Here is a 16318-nt window from a genome sequence, read left to right on the forward strand (position 1 = left end):
TTGTCATTAAAGAAGTCCTCATTAAAGTCATGATTGTACTGCCTTATCAGCAGCTCTTCCAACCTGTCAACACCAATCCGATTAACAGTGACAGCAGGGTAGCCATTCTCACACTGCTCTGCACTGTTTCCACGTAGAGGTCCATTAATAACCCATCCCAATAGGGTTCTTACCGCATATGGTCCCTCTCCTTCACTGTTGATCACCTCCCATGGTTCCATTAACCTTGAGGAGTTTGTGCCAATCAGTAAATCGACACCAGCATTGATCCGGGGAATATGTATATCCTTTAGGTAAGACCACTTAGACAACTCTTCTTCGGTGATGATATTATTTGTCGTCACTGGCATTTCCTCTTGTGTGAACATATTAGGAAGCTCGAAAAACTGCTTGCCGGTAAGTTCAGAGATTTCCAAACCTTTGATAATGTTGCTTGGGACAGTGGTGTTATGGCCCATTGTGCGTAGATGAATTTTTGTCCTTTTTCCTTTGATGTTTAATCGTTCCATAAGGCTTTCAGAACAGAAAGTATCTGTACTTCCTGGATCCAGAAATGCATACGTTTGAACAACCTTTGTTCCCTTTGTACACTTAACATTAACAGGTAAAATCGAAAGGATGCCGTTACTGCCTCCGGCCCCTGTATGACCACAGGTAGAGACAGTGTTTCTACCTGCCGACAGTTCCTTAGACTGGCTTTCATCTTTGCTCTTTTGGATTTTCTCGATGTGAAGAATGCTGGGATGCCTTTGTTTACAAACTTTACAAGATATGCGGTTGTTACATTCCTTGCTCATGTGCCCTATGCACAGGCATCCAAAGCAAACTCCCTTTTCTTTTAGAAAGTCCAACTTTTCCCGATGCGTTCTCTGTTTTAACTGTGGACAATGCTCCAATGCATGACCTAGTGCACAATACAAGCAGGAAACGGAGCTTGATGTTGTAGATGATACACTTTGTGTTTGAGTATGAATACTTTTCTTGGTTACGTTCATAATTGATTCCTTAGGCATAAAGACAGCAGTTGCGAAGCTATTTCTTTTGAGTTGTGCCCTTTGCTGTATCTTTGCCTTGTTGTCTCCTTTATTTACAACTTGAGTATCTTGGATATTGCCAAAAATTGGTTCAGAGATGATTTTAACTTGGTACTCGATGAACTTGACGATATCCTTAAAGCCAGATCTACGTCCTTGCCTTTCAGATATTTCACACACAAGTGTTCTCCATTTCTCTCTGAGCTTATAAGGAAGCTTTTGAATTATTGTTTTCATGTTTGCTGGCATATTGAGTTCGTCCAAATATTGCAAATCCTCCATAGCGTTGCAACACTCTCGCAGAAATAATGCATAAGCTTGTAGCCCCTTAGCATCTTCTGCCTTAATAGAAGGCCATCCAACAATTTTGGAAACGTAAGCATCTGCGATCTTTACTTCTTGTCCAAATGTTTGTGGAGAAGGTCTTTGGCCACTGCATATCCTCTTTCTGGCAGCATGTGCTGGCAACTGCGCACTAGATCTTTAGGCTGCCCCCTAGTGAATTGCTCCAAGTAATACAGACAGTCTCCTTTGTTGTTTGTCTTGACCTCCACACATTGTTCGAAGGCTCTGATGAATGACCTATATTCTAGGGGACTTCCATCAAACACGGGAACTTCTCTGTGAGGCAGCAGCTGTGAGTTCTGCGTCTGTACGAGGGTGGCTGTTATTTCGTTTTGCCTTTGTAACAGACTGTAGAAGTCTCCGGACAGTTGAGGATCACCTTGAAAATGTGGTACTAGATGACCAGAAGGATTTAACTGTTTTTGCCACTGTTTTGTTTGATCAGACCTTTTCCGCTCAAAGCCTGCCTGTTTAGCTGCATTTTCCTTGTCCATTGTTTTTTCCACTGTTGCATGAGCGCTGGCAAGTAATGCATATTTTTCCTGAGAACTGTCCTTTTGCTGTGGGTTGTATTGTTCAGCGTGAGGATTCAGTGCGTTTCCCTTTTCAAAATAGGAACTCATTCCATCTGAATGCGTACTGCCATGACATGAGGTGTTCAACACTGCAAGTTTTGCTGAAGAAGCTGCTATTTCAGTTTCAATTTCAAGTTGTTCTTTTTTCCTTCTTAATTGCTCCGCTTGCTCCTCCAAAGCATGTTTTTCTTGAAGTGCAGCAGCACGTGCCAAGAGTGCAGCCTTTTCTGCCTCTGCTTGAAGCCTTACGGATGACGTTGAAGATTTGCTGCTGTTTGAGACAGTACTTTTCCGACCCGAGCCTTTACTGGAAGCTTTGGATTGGACGTTTGAAATGCTGTCCTGAGGATCCACATCAACACCAAGATTTTCAGCTTGATGGCAACTTTCATTGTAAACCAACCATTTGTTTACGTCAAAAATAAAATCAGTGGCACTGAGCATTTTTACCTTAAACCACATGTCCTGTTTTTTCACCTCGTCTTTAGGTAGTAAACCCATCAACACTTCATGTTTTTCTTTTGCTTCATCACAAAGAGCATTAAACTTTACAAAAGTACCTTTCAACTCTTTTACAAAGCCCTTTTCATTCATCAAACCAATAATTGTATTTTTCAGATTCCATGCTTTTTTTAGTTTCACCTTTCTTTCTTGTTGCAGGTTATCAATTTTCCCCAGAAACGCTTTTTCTGTCAGTTTAATACTTCGCTTTTTAACAGAAGGGTCCGAACCTTTAACAGTGGAGTCTATAGCGTCCGAACCACACTGCGGTTCTGTCTCACTTACGAGTTCAGAGTCAAGTTTGAGCTCTTCACTCATAGTCAATCATGCATTTTGCACAGTTCCGTGAAGAAGAAAAAACGCGCTCGGAGCGCGTAAACAGTTAGTACCAATGCATTGGATTTTAAACGCAAAGTTATGTGTGCACACATTTATAATAATGGCCATTCACTGTCTGTAGCGCTACACATACCTTAACGTTGGCCGGCTCGCCGCTGTTGACGTTCCGCTGGCACCGTTCCGAGCCAGGTGAAGAACTATGTGTTGGGGATGAATAGAATATGCCAATGTGCAGCGCAATCCAACGTTGTCCTCAGCGAAGCAACAGCAACAACGGCAAAATCCCCCAACGTCCTCTCAGCGAAGCGACAGCAACAATGGCAAAATCCCCCGACGTCCTCCACGTTTTCCTCCTTTGAGCAGTTTTTTGACTTAAGATGTAGGGACCCTTGCTACTCGAAAACGTCCACTACGTGGCTGGGTGGATAATTTAACTATTTAAGACGCGTGCACTATGTGAGCCAATGCCAAACATCGCCAGTAAGCATTTATTTTACAACTTAGGCCATTTCGCATACATAGAGTCCATTCATATGTGTAAACATCATACAAAAACACATTAATTCCACTTTTCTTCTTCTCGTAACATACTGCACGGTCAAAAAACTGTTTGCTCCCTTCTCTTCCCCCCCTGTGCCCAATTGGCCATTGATTAAATCACCTCTGTCCCAGCCAAATGGACAGCGCCCTGGCTACCCCCAGTGGCGGGAGGATTAACAGCAACAAATAATAAACAAACCCAAATGGCTCTCACAACATGCTTTACTGTAAGTGCAAGGATTTGAATTTTTGAGGCTGTTTTTCTTTCTTTTTTTTTTAGGTGGAGTGTCTCTTGTTGAAATGTCTCTTTCCGAGGCATTTCTATACTCCACTCCACAGCTTTGAAGTTCATCTTCTATCAGCAGCTCCAAACGATCGAAGCAGTCACAAACTCATCTGTATATTTAGCGTGCCTACTGTAAGCAGCATTGCCACAACAGATTAAAATCACGTATTTTTCAGCTCAAAAATACAGAACACAGCGTAGTGTTAATGTGTGTAGAGGTTGTGTGGACATCCAATAGCACAACAAGACTTTTGTCAGTCTTTGAAAGCAATAATGATGCAGTACTGGAAATAAACAGAATCATCGTATATTTCTAGAGTTTAATACGCTCTGGAGATGATTTTATACAACATCAACAAAAGAAAAAATAAACATCTTTCAACAGCATTTACGTTGTGAATTAATTTGCTGTATGAGTTTAACAACTAAACCTTCACAGGCAGAATGTTTCAGTGGTATTTTCCAGAGGTGTGGACTCGAGTCATGTGACTTGGACTCGAGTCATGAATTTGATGACTTCAGACTCGACTCGACAAAATGTACAAAGACTTGCAACTCGACTTGGACTTTAACATCAATGACTCGTGACTTCACTTGGACTTGCACCTTTTGACTCGAGAAGACTTGCTACTTCCCATGAAAACTGGGGAAGAAAATGTTCACACGGCCGCGCCGCTCTCAGTTTATCTGCATCTGTGAAAAAAATGTGCACCACCTGTAGGCATGCAGAGAGCACGCGCGCTGCCTGCACGACATCCAATCACTGTAGTCCCACGTTGTTTTGATTCGACAGTATCTAAGCAGGCACATTGCAAGACAGCCAATGAAGCACAAGCAACAACACGCCAGTTGGCAAAATGATACCGAAGATAGTTTCGTTTGGTTATAACAATTACGAGTTAGTCGACAAAAAAAGAGTTGCAATTTGCAAAACATGCGGGTCGAAGATTACAGACGGAGCTGCCACAACGTCCAACTTTGTTCGACACCTGAAGTTGCACAAAGAAAGGTAAGTTTTGAATGAATGCTAAGCACCTTATCGGATGTATGTACCGTAACATACTAGCTGCTGCATATTTACTGTCTCAACGAGACAGTAAACACACGTCTCCCTTGCTGGTTCATGCTTACAAAAATAGGGATTTTTGAACCCTGATTATATGAGGTACATGAGTGTAGCACACTCAGATGGAAAACCTCGCCAACATCATGTCAACGTCCGTTTTAAAGTAACGTTACCATAACACAGTCACAGTAGATCCACCATTAGCCTTCCCTTTTCATATCAGGGGTTGTATTCGCTATAACTACCGCCTCGCTATACATTATCCCGCTTATTACATGACTACCTATCAAATAAATCATTACTTTGACACAAAATATTGATTTAAAAAGGAGTTTATTGATTTAAAAGCGATTGTATTGCTTCCGCTAAACCGAACTGCGTCCATAGCAACGCTCTGTTTTTCATGGCAACGGTCTGTTATCAAGAAATAACAGACCGCATTCTACATTGGAATTCAACCAAGCCATGTAATAAAATAAAATAATAACGATTACAGTAGTAATGTTCAGAGATGCAATAGATTATTATAGTGCAGTTCTTAACTAATGGGAATATTGTTTAGCTTATTTTTGGTTTAATTTGGTTTACTTTAGTTATTTAATTTATTCAGTTATTTTGTTTTGCTATACTTTTCATGCCAACTTGCCATGGCCCCCCTAGCACCCCCTCGCAGCACCCAGGGGTCCCCGTCCCCACTTTGAAAACCACTGCTATAAAGCATATGACTTCAGTTTCTTGAGAGAAAGGGCTTTCTTATGACTTTTGAAGCAGTGAAAATATTCTTAATATTGCATACACTGAAACTGAAATGACTCGAAACGAAAATGGTAGGACTTTGGACTCGACTTGAGACTTGTTGGCTTTGACTTGTGACTCGACTCGGGACTTGCCTCATCTTTGACTCGACTTGACTCGGGACTCGAGGGCAAAGACTTGAGACTTACTTGTGACTTGCATAACAATGACTTTGTCCCACCTCTGGTATTTTCAGACAAAAAGAATGCTTCAAGTTGAAAAACCAGAATGACCATACTACCACCGGCATCCTGTCAATATTGCGTAAGCTTGGTTGTGGGGTATTTGCAGTTCCAGTCAAAACTTGTAAGGGACATCTACAGTTTGGTCTCTAGGCAGTAGGGCTGGGCAATATATCGATATTATATCGATATCGTGATATGAGACTGGATATCGTCTTAGATTTTGGATATCGTAATATCGTGATGTGACACAAGTGTTACCTGTCCCTGGTTTTATTGGCTGGGTTACAGTAAAGTGATGTCATTTTTTGAATTTACCAGACTGTTCTAGCTTTTCTATTATTTGCCTTTACCCACTTAGTCATTATATACACATTAATGATGATTATTTATCAACAATGTCATTGTGTAAATAGTTTTTTGTAAGCACCAATTGTCAACCCTACAATATCGATATTGAGGTATTTGGTCAACAATATTGTGATATTAGATTTTTTCCATATCGCCCAGCTCTACCAGGCAGTTTGGATTTTTTTTTACAACTGTTGTGCTTCTGTGATTTCTGAGTCTACTGAACTTTCATGGGATTTGCAAACTTTTGCACAGATTAGAAAAAGTTGCTGTACTGGATATAAATGTCACTTTTGAAATCTAGTGCTGTTCACAATTGTTTTTATGCATTTTTTAAATGTTTGCCACTGTATTTTAGACAATTTAACACTTAACAGCTAATTTGAATGTTTTTGTTCTTAACTATATTTGAAGAAATTAAATACCTGATAAATAGAATGGGGACAAATGTGCTATTGTATAAATGAATAAACAGAATGCATACTGATTAGAAAGTGTTTATTGTAAATAACAAAATACGATCTTTACTCCAACATGGGTTGTGTGTAGAGGTTGACTTCAATGCAATCTTTACAAATGAAAACTCGGCTGTTTGTACTGAAACATGGAAAACAGAGTTTACAGCTGCAAAAACTCTGGCATATGGACATACTTTAGCTATATGACCATACTTTTATATCTCACAATCGTTAATGACAGGTATTGAAGTGGATTTATATCGGCTCACAGTCACTTTGGCTTGTTATTGAGTTGAACATCAAGCTAATACGCATCTATAACTTAAGGTTTTATAAAAAAAAATATTACAACAAATAATGAGAAAATGCACTAGCTTTAAAAAAAAAAAAAATCATAAATGTATGAGGTTCAGTGTAAAAGCAAATCAACATGGTATCTGTAAATGCTGCTTACATTTGATTAATCATGATGCTGCCATTACCATGAAGTAGTATATAAATGGGTTTAATATATCAGACCATACATTCAAGGATTATAATGGCACAATAGGTTTCTCACAGGTCAGAACATCCTTAAACTATCAGTTCCCTGTGCCCTGGCTGAGCTCATTCCAAAATAAGAGACCCCAAAAGCATACTATTCAAACTATAAGATATATCTGATTGATTACTTTCTTCACACTTTACAGACTAAGTGAATTTATTTTATGTGTCGACAGTATTTTTCAAATTCTTCTGACACTAATGTGCAGCATTATCTGCAACCTTTATTTTGAAAGTCCGAAATACTACATATAAGGGCTTTAAAGACCCTGTATTATATAACCCTCTAATGTGGATACATACTGTGTGTGTGTGTGTGTGTGTGTGTGTGTGTGTGTGTGTGTGTGTGTGTGTGTGTGTGTATATATATATATATATATATATATATATATATATATATATATATATATATATATATATATATATATATATATATATATATATATATATATATATATATGTGTGTGTGTGTGTGTGTGTGTGTGTGTGTGTGTGTGTGTGTGTGTGTGTGTGTGTGTGTGTGTGTACACACCGGATACATCTTCAGCACATCCCTGTGTGACATACGAAGACTAAAGCATGACAGCAAGCATTACAAACAATGGGCACTTTCCTGTTGCAGCTCATGGCCACTCAGTCAAATATACTGGCCTCCCTGTGCATTCTCATGAGGCAGTGGTCCAGAATCCACCACCGATTGGTTCGTTAGGCGCACTGACCTGGTGGTGTGGGACAGCAGACCTCAGATGGCCATTGTGCACAGGATAAACTGTTAACAGGAGGTGCAGAGACAAAGAGAGGGAGTGAGCGTCAACCACAAAGCTGTCAAATCAACCACAGGAACTCAACAGGAGACGCTTTTTTATAGCTGCACTGAGCTCTTCACATGCAGGTATACTCCAACTGCAGCCAGATGAAACAGCTTAAAATAATGACATGAAACGCCTGTATCCTGAACAACATGTTTGACATGCTGAGAGTGAAAACTCAAGCAGAGACAGATGGAGCAAATCTACTTCCTTTTAATCAGGTAGAATAAGGGACTGTAGGAAAAAGGGTGGTCAAATTAAATTTGTTGTATAAAGTTAGACGGAAATCACACATCAACATTCAATTAAGTAAAAAAATGATGTTGCATACATACAGTCCCTTAGACACTTTGATATAGGCATTGCAACTCTTAAAGGTAAAGATGGAGTGAGAGCTACAAAAGGAAATGGAACTCACGTCGTCATACTGGAAGTTGACAGATCCCTGTTGCATGGTATCTCTCCGTCTGAAGCTATCTGGAACAGCAAGAGTGAATGTTCACAGCACTGAGGGGTCACCATTTCAACTGGACATGCAAGCAGGTATGAACGTGGTCCTAATAATAGAAACCTGAGTGGTTTCAATAGGAGTCACTCTGCTCTGCATGCGTGGCTCGGGCTTGGACCCCTGGTCAAACATTTATGTCATAACAAGTTGTGACACGGATTTGTACACCGAGCCAAGCAGAATGTCACAGCACTTGAGAAATGACAACAGGGATTACAGGTGGAATGAACCCAAACGCAATTTCGCTGTCAGTCCACATTAAAAGCGTGTCTCTGCACACGCGGGTGGCTGTTCACTGAACGTGTCAGGTCATTTCTGTCTAAAGCGGATGCTGGTTTGGTGATTCCTACCTGTGAGAGCTCGCAGTTTGACACAGCAAGCCACGTAGTCATCAAAGAAGATTCTTCCTCCTTTGTTGTAGCGTTTGATGATTGCATTCAGAACCTGAGGACTGACACGGTAGCCTGGTGAAGTGGGGGGGGGGGAGAAATGTCAGACTTTTCCTTTTCCTAATTTCAACAGAGTGTCTATGACCCCTTACATACTGTAGTTTCTCTACCAGGGAGCACTGACAAAGTTGATTTTTACACTTTACACAATTTATCCTGCTGAGTATGTATCTTGCACACATTTCTATTTTATTTTTTAATCAAAAAAATCGTAATATTAGCCTCAAAAATCAAAAATTGACTCTTACAGTGTCACTAAAGTGCATTTTGTCCGGAGTTTTAAAAACTATTTTTAAATGTTGAAAAATTGCTGTTGCACAAAATGGCATTTTATGTCAAAAATGTAAAGCCTGTGGTTTTTTTTTAAACAAAATGTATTATAGGACGATTGACGAATTCAACAGCAAAAGCATTGAAGTCAAATGAACGGACCAAAATGCAATAGAAGCAAATAAGTCACTTATATTTTTATATGCCATTGTAATTCCTCCTCTTATCAACTGACTGCCAATTAGGAGGAATACATCTAAGAATATGGACTATATTAGAATACGGAGCATATATACTAATGAGTGAGAATGTAAATGTAATGTTTTCCTCTGGTGAACTGTAGATTATATGAAGAGTGGGAGGGATCACACCAATCACAGATTAAAAGGAACTGATTTAATAGATTAAGTCTAATTAAGTGTCATTAAACATTCTGTGTTAAATACTTTTTCACAGTGTCTCCACCATCACATTAAATATCCATCCTGTTAAAGCGTTAAAGAATCTCACCCATAGCGTTGACTGCCTGATTCATCTCGTGAGGCTCAATAGTTCCGCTCCGGTCCTGGTCGAACATCATGAAGTTCTGCTTCCAGCCGCTCAGAGCTGTGAACAGCTCCTTGAACTCGTTGAAACCCATCTTGCCTGTATAGTCCCTCTGGTGACAGTCTGGTTAAGCTATGGTAACTGCTGACCCGCACATGGATAATAACAGCAGCAGAGTGACTGGAATGAAGACAGCAGCTGGTTAACCTGCTCCAGGGTTGAACACCACACCTACTGCCAGTACTTGGATAAAGTACTTGAAAGCAATACTTCCAAAGTATCTCCCAGAAAATGACTTTGGTAGACATTAAAGTCACCTTTTAGAATATGACTTGAGTAAAAGTCTTAAAGGATGTGATGTTTTCTGTAGTTAAGTATCAAAAGGAATTGTACTTAATTATTAGAAGTGAAAGTAGAACTTTGATTATGAACTTCATGGCCAAAGGTGTGTAACCTTATCTTCATCACCACTGTCGGCGGGGTGGTCATCGTCTGTTACCATGGCGGCAGAGCCTGCACCAGGTGCTTCCATGACACCATCAGTCATTATGCTTCCTCTTCTTTAGTTTTGGCCTATGGTTTGTTTGTTTTTTGCCACTTGGCAACAAACTTGGCAATCTAGGAGCAATGATTCGCCAAACCTGCTTTTTTCCAGTGTAACAAATTTCTTCTGATTTTATTTTGTAGAAATGAGTGACTTAAGCTTGTTTTATGGTTCTGCGGAGGCTCCACGCAGAGCTTTCGCCGTAGCCTACGTAAGTGGCCTGATGTTTATACTTGTGCGCTGGTGTGTGCGTGGAGCCGGCATGTGTGTGTGTGTGGGGAGTGTGGCAGAGCGAGGGAGAAGTGAGAGAGTGACGCCGATTAGCTTCGGAGCAAGTAGCGACTCTAGAGTCATAGTGAGAGAAACAAAGTGTCTCCCCTGTTCTTTCTGACCACTGTGGGAGATCTGTAAGCAGGAGAAGTTAACCCTCTCCTTGATTTCATGTTGTTTATGGAGAAGGAGAGCCAGGAAATGATTTGTGGGAAATGCAACACTACCAAGCCATGGCCGAGCGACGTGCATCGCTGCGACGTGTAGTTACATTTTTCGAGAGGTGCACGTCAGGCTACGGCATAGACGCAGACGGGTCTGCGGGGGTACGCCGTCGATTCGACGCAGAAGCATAAAACGGCCTTAAGATACTTAGGGGAAATGTAGTGGAGGAAAAGTAAAAGTTTCCGGAAATATGAATAACGAAGTAACGTACAGATACGGGAAAATTCTACTTAAGTACAGTAACTAAGTATTTGTACTTCGTTACATTACAACACTGTCTACTGCACCCATAACGAGTAGGAATGGACAGAGTAGAATAGCAGGGGTGATGGTCAGAATTAAACTTGACTGACAGAAGTTTTTTCCAACTTAAACCCGGTGGTACAGAAAGGATACATCAAGCATTGCAATCATGATCCTGCACGTATCCAGGCTGAATGCTGTAAAGATAAAAAAAAAAACATGTTAAGAATTAGTTAAGTTAGGCATTTTTATTCAAAAGACAACAAAGAAATAGTACCATGATGGTTACGGTCACTTCTCAATGTTAAAGAGGTTTTGGGCTTGGACTGCTGCAGGTAATGTGCTCACTGCAGTGTTTTGGAAGCATTAGATATCCAACTTTTAAAAAGCATATTTTGATAGTGTGTGAGTTAATAAGGATCCAAACAGCTCAACAATAAATAAGTACACCAGATATGGTATGCACAACTCTCCACTACTGGAGAAAAAAACACAATTTTGCGGCGCTTCTCTGACCCAAAAATGATCTTAGGGGCACTTGGTGTTCAGTTCATTAAGTGTATAATAAATAAGAATGATATCATAGCCAAGGATCACGCTGAAAAGTTGGTGCCATGTGTAGAAAATGTGTTTGATGAGAGATACAATCTACGTGTTACAATTTCACTTCACGTATGAAATCTGTGACATATTTTTAGATATTTCATATATGATACATATGATATTTCATTTCACATTCACAGACACAGACTGTTCAGCTGTCAACCTATCACTGAGGAAACCATTTTAATAGTGGTTGAACAAGTCCTGGTTCACTTCCCCTCAAGGTAATCTCTATTGAACAATAATGTAGACTCCAAGGGCCCATTTCACAATTCAGCAATTTGCAAATGGTGGTAGTATTCATATCTCACAAATGACTTGTTTCTCAGAAATTGCAGATAGATTTTATACTATTATATTATACTACTACTATACTATACTATATTATATTATAGTAATAGGAGAGGAAATGATCTCATCAAATCGGAGTTGTGCGTTGCCACTTTTGTGAAACGGGCGCGTTCAGGCCCGACAAAACGTAGCAAAACGTTTATTTAAACTGAGACAGCGGTGCGTTGAACATTCTGCTGTGTGTGCAATAGAAGAGAGATTTCTAAACTGCACTTCCTGTCCTTATGTCCACTCATAAAAAACAGCTCATACCTTAGGAACGGTAGGACAGAAAATGTTAGTGGTTTTGAAACCGTGACTTTTTGAAACCGCGGTATACCTTGAAACCGGTAACCGGCACATACCTAGTGTGCATTTTTATTACTACAAGTTTACATACACATCTCTGACACACCCACCAAAACTAGAGAAAACATACCTCAAACATAGATTCATTTCTGTTTTTAAAGTCCTTTAACTTACAACCCCAGCTGTACATTTGTTAAATGCATGATACAAATACAGCTTACATACCTGTCCTGCAAGACTATAACCCTTGACTGAGTTAAAAACGTAATCTTTGTCTCAGTAATCCTCTTTTGTGGAAGTGACAGTAGGGAACTTACGAGTGTAGCTGCCAGTGAAACCAGACTGGGTCAGACACCTCTGGAGCTCCTCTGCATCGACCTCACCGTCCTGTACAGAGTAGGAAGTGATATTCAGCCATGTGGGATTTTCAGAGGAATTAACAATGTTCAGGAGAGACTAGCCCGCTGGTCAAGTGTAAAGTGATGAGAGCAGAGAAACACACTGAAAAGTCACCTATGTCCCTGTGTATGCTACCACTACTGTACTACTGTATGTACTACTGTATGCTGAGTGACAATAAGGAAAACGGCAAGAAAGACAGATAAAATGTGAGTGTTAAAGGAATAGTGTTGTCCACCCTAAAAACAATATAAATTGTAGATAGCACTTACCACGCTAGGCTCTCTAAGGTCTCAGGACAAAAGTTGAAAAATGAAAGCATATCAGTGCAAACAGACTTCAACGGAGTCCAAACTAAAAAAAAAAGTTATAAAATATCCGAAAAACGTTCTGAAAATTCCTGTGCAGCATTATCCAAATGGAAGCAGTTGATTGGAAGATTTAAAATGCCTACATGAAATTAAAATCAAAAAGAAAGTGAAATACTTTAACATTGTGTCCGCGTTGTGCTTTGATTTGAATGTGCAATGAAAAATTCAAAGTTATCAAAAACAAAAAGCTAAATAACTATTATTTTGACACAGTAAATGCACACATAAAACAATGTGTACTGCATTTTACTTTTAATTAAGACATTCTAAGCTTTCATAGTTTTGTAGATAATTAGAACAATTACAAAAAACAGGAAAGGTGTTGACTTGCAGCAAAGGGAACATGGACCGTTGCTAAGAACTCATGGGGCGCACACACTACCAGATGAACTAGAGTTGGCCCTGCAAATGACTGGTTTTACACTTGTGACAACTGAGGCGGAGTGGAATCAAGACAAGACAAAGCCCTGCTATCTGTCTCATGTAGTTACTCAACTGATTCATGAAACCTGAAATATCTGCAAAGAGAGAATTTCTTGTTCTTGTCCAAACTTGAAATGTGAAAGTGAAAACAAAACCTGTAGTGAAAACCTAGTTTTTTTATAAACACCACATCTATAATGTGTGCTCTTCTAACAATTCAAGAGTAATCAAAACTTGCAGTTTATCCACGCGTACCTGGCCTGCTATGGCTGTAAAGTAACTCCACATTGGATCATTGGCAGCTGGGGGTGGGGCACCGTATGTGCCTGGATAGCCTCCTCCATAGGAGGCATATCCTCCCTGGGGTGGTGCGCCTCCCATCTGCCCACCCATCTGCCCAGGCATGGCGCCTCCCATGGGCCCTCCTGGCATTCCTTGCATAGGCATCCCCTGAGCTGGCATTCCTGGCATGGGACCCCCATACTGAGACAGAGAACAGATCAGAGAGGAGACCAGGGCTGGTATGTATACAGTAAGTAAGTAGGTAGGTAGGTAGGTAGGTAAGTAAGATTTTGTTTTATAAGTCAAAATGGTAAGAATGACCTAATTTTTCTCTTGTGCTCAGACTTGATTTATAGCATTTGATTAAAAATATAACAAGTCTGACCACGCATGCAACATTTACACACAGCATAAAAAGAGATTTTTCATGACTTTCTTACTGATTTTCAGATGAACTACAACTATATCATAAAAAGGGTTACGATATGCATTATATCAGCTGAGCTGTGAAAAGACAAGGAATAACAAAATATTAAATATAAATATTTAAACTTGCCAGGTAACTTTTCAGGAAAATGTTTAATTTCTGTGTTACCTGAGGGCTACCACAGAAGTTTCTCACTTTGAATGGTTACTGTATTATTCTTTAACACTAATTTAAGACTTTATTTTAATTTAAGACTATCCCAAAATAGCATTTACTGATATTGTCAACATAACTGTTTTGGAAATATCTTTCCAAAATATCTTCTTGTGTGTTTTCCAGGTAATCCTAATCATGACCATAGGCGTGTCAGCAGCTGAAGTAATGAAGGATTTCCAGTCAGTGCATTCACTTCAACATTGAGAGTATTTTTTATAATAGCATTATATTAAACTAATTATACTACAATGTAATTAATAGAATCACGTTCTAGGCTTCTAATAAGAGTTGTATAAGCAAACTGTAGGCCAAGGCTTCTTGCATATGTATAGGTCTGTATAAATGATTTGAAATTGATTTTTTCCTCACTGAAAAAGATCAAATCTAGTAAAATTGAGAGAAAAATGTGTAGTGACTTGGAAACTACCGTTTTGATGATAAATGTTTATTTTATTTTTGCTTTTGACTTGTGTATTTTTAAGTAGCGTCCCCTTTTTATATTCTATTGTTTCTATACTATACAACATTTGTATTGTATCTACGCATATATATATTCTCTTTCCCCTACGAGAGTTTTGTATGTTGTTGTTTTTTTGTCAATAAAAAATGTATATGTCTATACGTAACGTTCCTAGCTAGCTAGTAAGCTAAAGGTAATGCTTAGTCTGCTTAGTCCTATTTCCATCCCGGAAGACATTTTTCAGTCAATTTCTTATAAACTGGAGACGCCATATGGCTTCTTACTACCAAATTGAACTGAAAAAAACTGCCTAACTGCGGTCAATGGATATCAACAATGCAACAGGAAGACAGGGAGACTTGTAACATAACATATTGTGACAAATTACCAGTAATTAACTGAAACAAGAGCCTCAAGCTAGCTGTTCTGTCAACCCATGTAGCTCGTTTATCACTCTAAAATCACTGTTACGTCTAACGTTACATATAATGTACTCACCCCGCCGTATCCTGGATAAGCCATTTGGTGAAATAGGGCAAACTGTAACAAGTTTAAAATCTTTACAGTATGATTAACGCCGTACACGGACTGTCTGTTACACGGTTGTAACTTCCGATAGGTCTGAACAGTTTCTACATCACATCCTTCCTTCTGCTTCTTCTTCTTCTTTATGGTTTATTGGCGGTTGGCAAACCAACTTAAAGGTGCATTACCGCCACCAACTGGACTGGAGTGTGAACCAAAGATAAATGCAGGAAAAATTAAATTAAATTAAATTAAATTAAACCTAAATCCTCTTTACTAAATCAATTTCTCTTAGAAACGTAATAATATAGTGATGTACAGTACCTTGCCGGCTGTTTTCCTCAAAAGCCCTGACAGTGAAAAGGTGTGGTGGTCTGCCTTAAGAAGTGTCTGAAAAAGGTGCTCTCTCTGGGGGGTCAAAACGGTTTGGAACACAATGATCTGAAACTAAGACGTGTAGAAATAAGCAATTAAAAAATGAATTCATCAAAGCTGATGATAAATCAATGCACACTGTCCACTGAATATATATATTATATATACTATTTTGGTAACTTCTGTATAACATTCCTCGTTGCCATAGAGTCTCCACTTTCCCTGTCTGTGTCAACTTCTCATGTAAGTATTTTCAGTGTTCCTGTTCCTGTATAGTCTAAAATATGGCATGTTTCTTGCTTTCACAAAGCTGGAGATCCATTTAAAATGTTTTTAAAGCTTTTTAATTTTAGGAAGAATATTTGGCTGTCCTGCATGGCTTCCTGCCACAACTAGATGGTGCTTTTGAAACTTTTGCTATATAAAGAAAAGACAAAATGTATTTTATTTCTGTCACGTGAGGTAAGGCAAGGAGAGTTTATTTGTATAGCAACTTTCAAACAGAAGCATAGACCACTTCAAGTGCTTTAAATCAGGCAAAGAAATACCTTACACTTACAAAAACACAATGAAGAGAAACAAGAAGTGGAATACAATAAAAGAAAAGAAAATAAACATATGGGGCAATTTAAACTATTAGCTGCACTTCATATGGAATATCATAGTTTATCTTCATCAATCAGTTGCCTGCTTTATTAACCTTGAAAAATAAAGCTTGA

The 16318-nt window shown here is 39.2% G+C and overlaps 1 protein-coding gene across 1 annotated transcript; it reads right to left on the reverse strand.

Moving 5' to 3' along the window:
• Nucleotides 1–7495: 7495 nt before the first annotated feature.
• zgc:92027 (uncharacterized protein LOC449543 homolog) lies at nucleotides 7496–15372 on the reverse strand. Its single transcript, XM_031291776.2, has 8 exons — nucleotides 15198–15372; nucleotides 13570–13797; nucleotides 12439–12508; nucleotides 11033–11076; nucleotides 9562–9709; nucleotides 8683–8796; nucleotides 8243–8301; nucleotides 7496–7784 (listed from the first exon to the last, which is right to left on the reverse strand). Exons 1-8 carry the CDS (start codon nucleotides 15219–15221, stop codon nucleotides 7758–7760), a joined length of 714 nt encoding a protein of 237 aa, XP_031147636.1. The 5' UTR covers nucleotides 15222–15372; the 3' UTR covers nucleotides 7496–7757.
• Nucleotides 15373–16318: the final 946 nt, after the last annotated feature.

The sequence above is a fragment of the Sander lucioperca genome, chromosome 24 (assembly GCF_008315115.2).
Source record: "Sander lucioperca isolate FBNREF2018 chromosome 24, SLUC_FBN_1.2, whole genome shotgun sequence".
NCBI classification, from domain to species: domain Eukaryota; kingdom Metazoa; phylum Chordata; class Actinopteri; order Perciformes; family Percidae; genus Sander; species Sander lucioperca.

Excerpts from the sequence above, each read along its gene's own strand:
- zgc:92027 (XM_031291776.2), bottom strand. The coding sequence starts at position 15,221 with ATGGCTTATCCAGGATACGGCGGG. Across the intron at positions 8,797-9,561 it reads TCAGGCAGTCAACGCTATGG|GCTACCGTGTCAGTCCTCAG; the intron begins GTGAGATTCTTT and ends CCACTTCACCAG. Across the intron at positions 8,302-8,682 it reads CAAACTGCGAGCTCTCACAG|ATAGCTTCAGACGGAGAGAT; the intron begins GTAGGAATCACC and ends TTGCTGTTCCAG.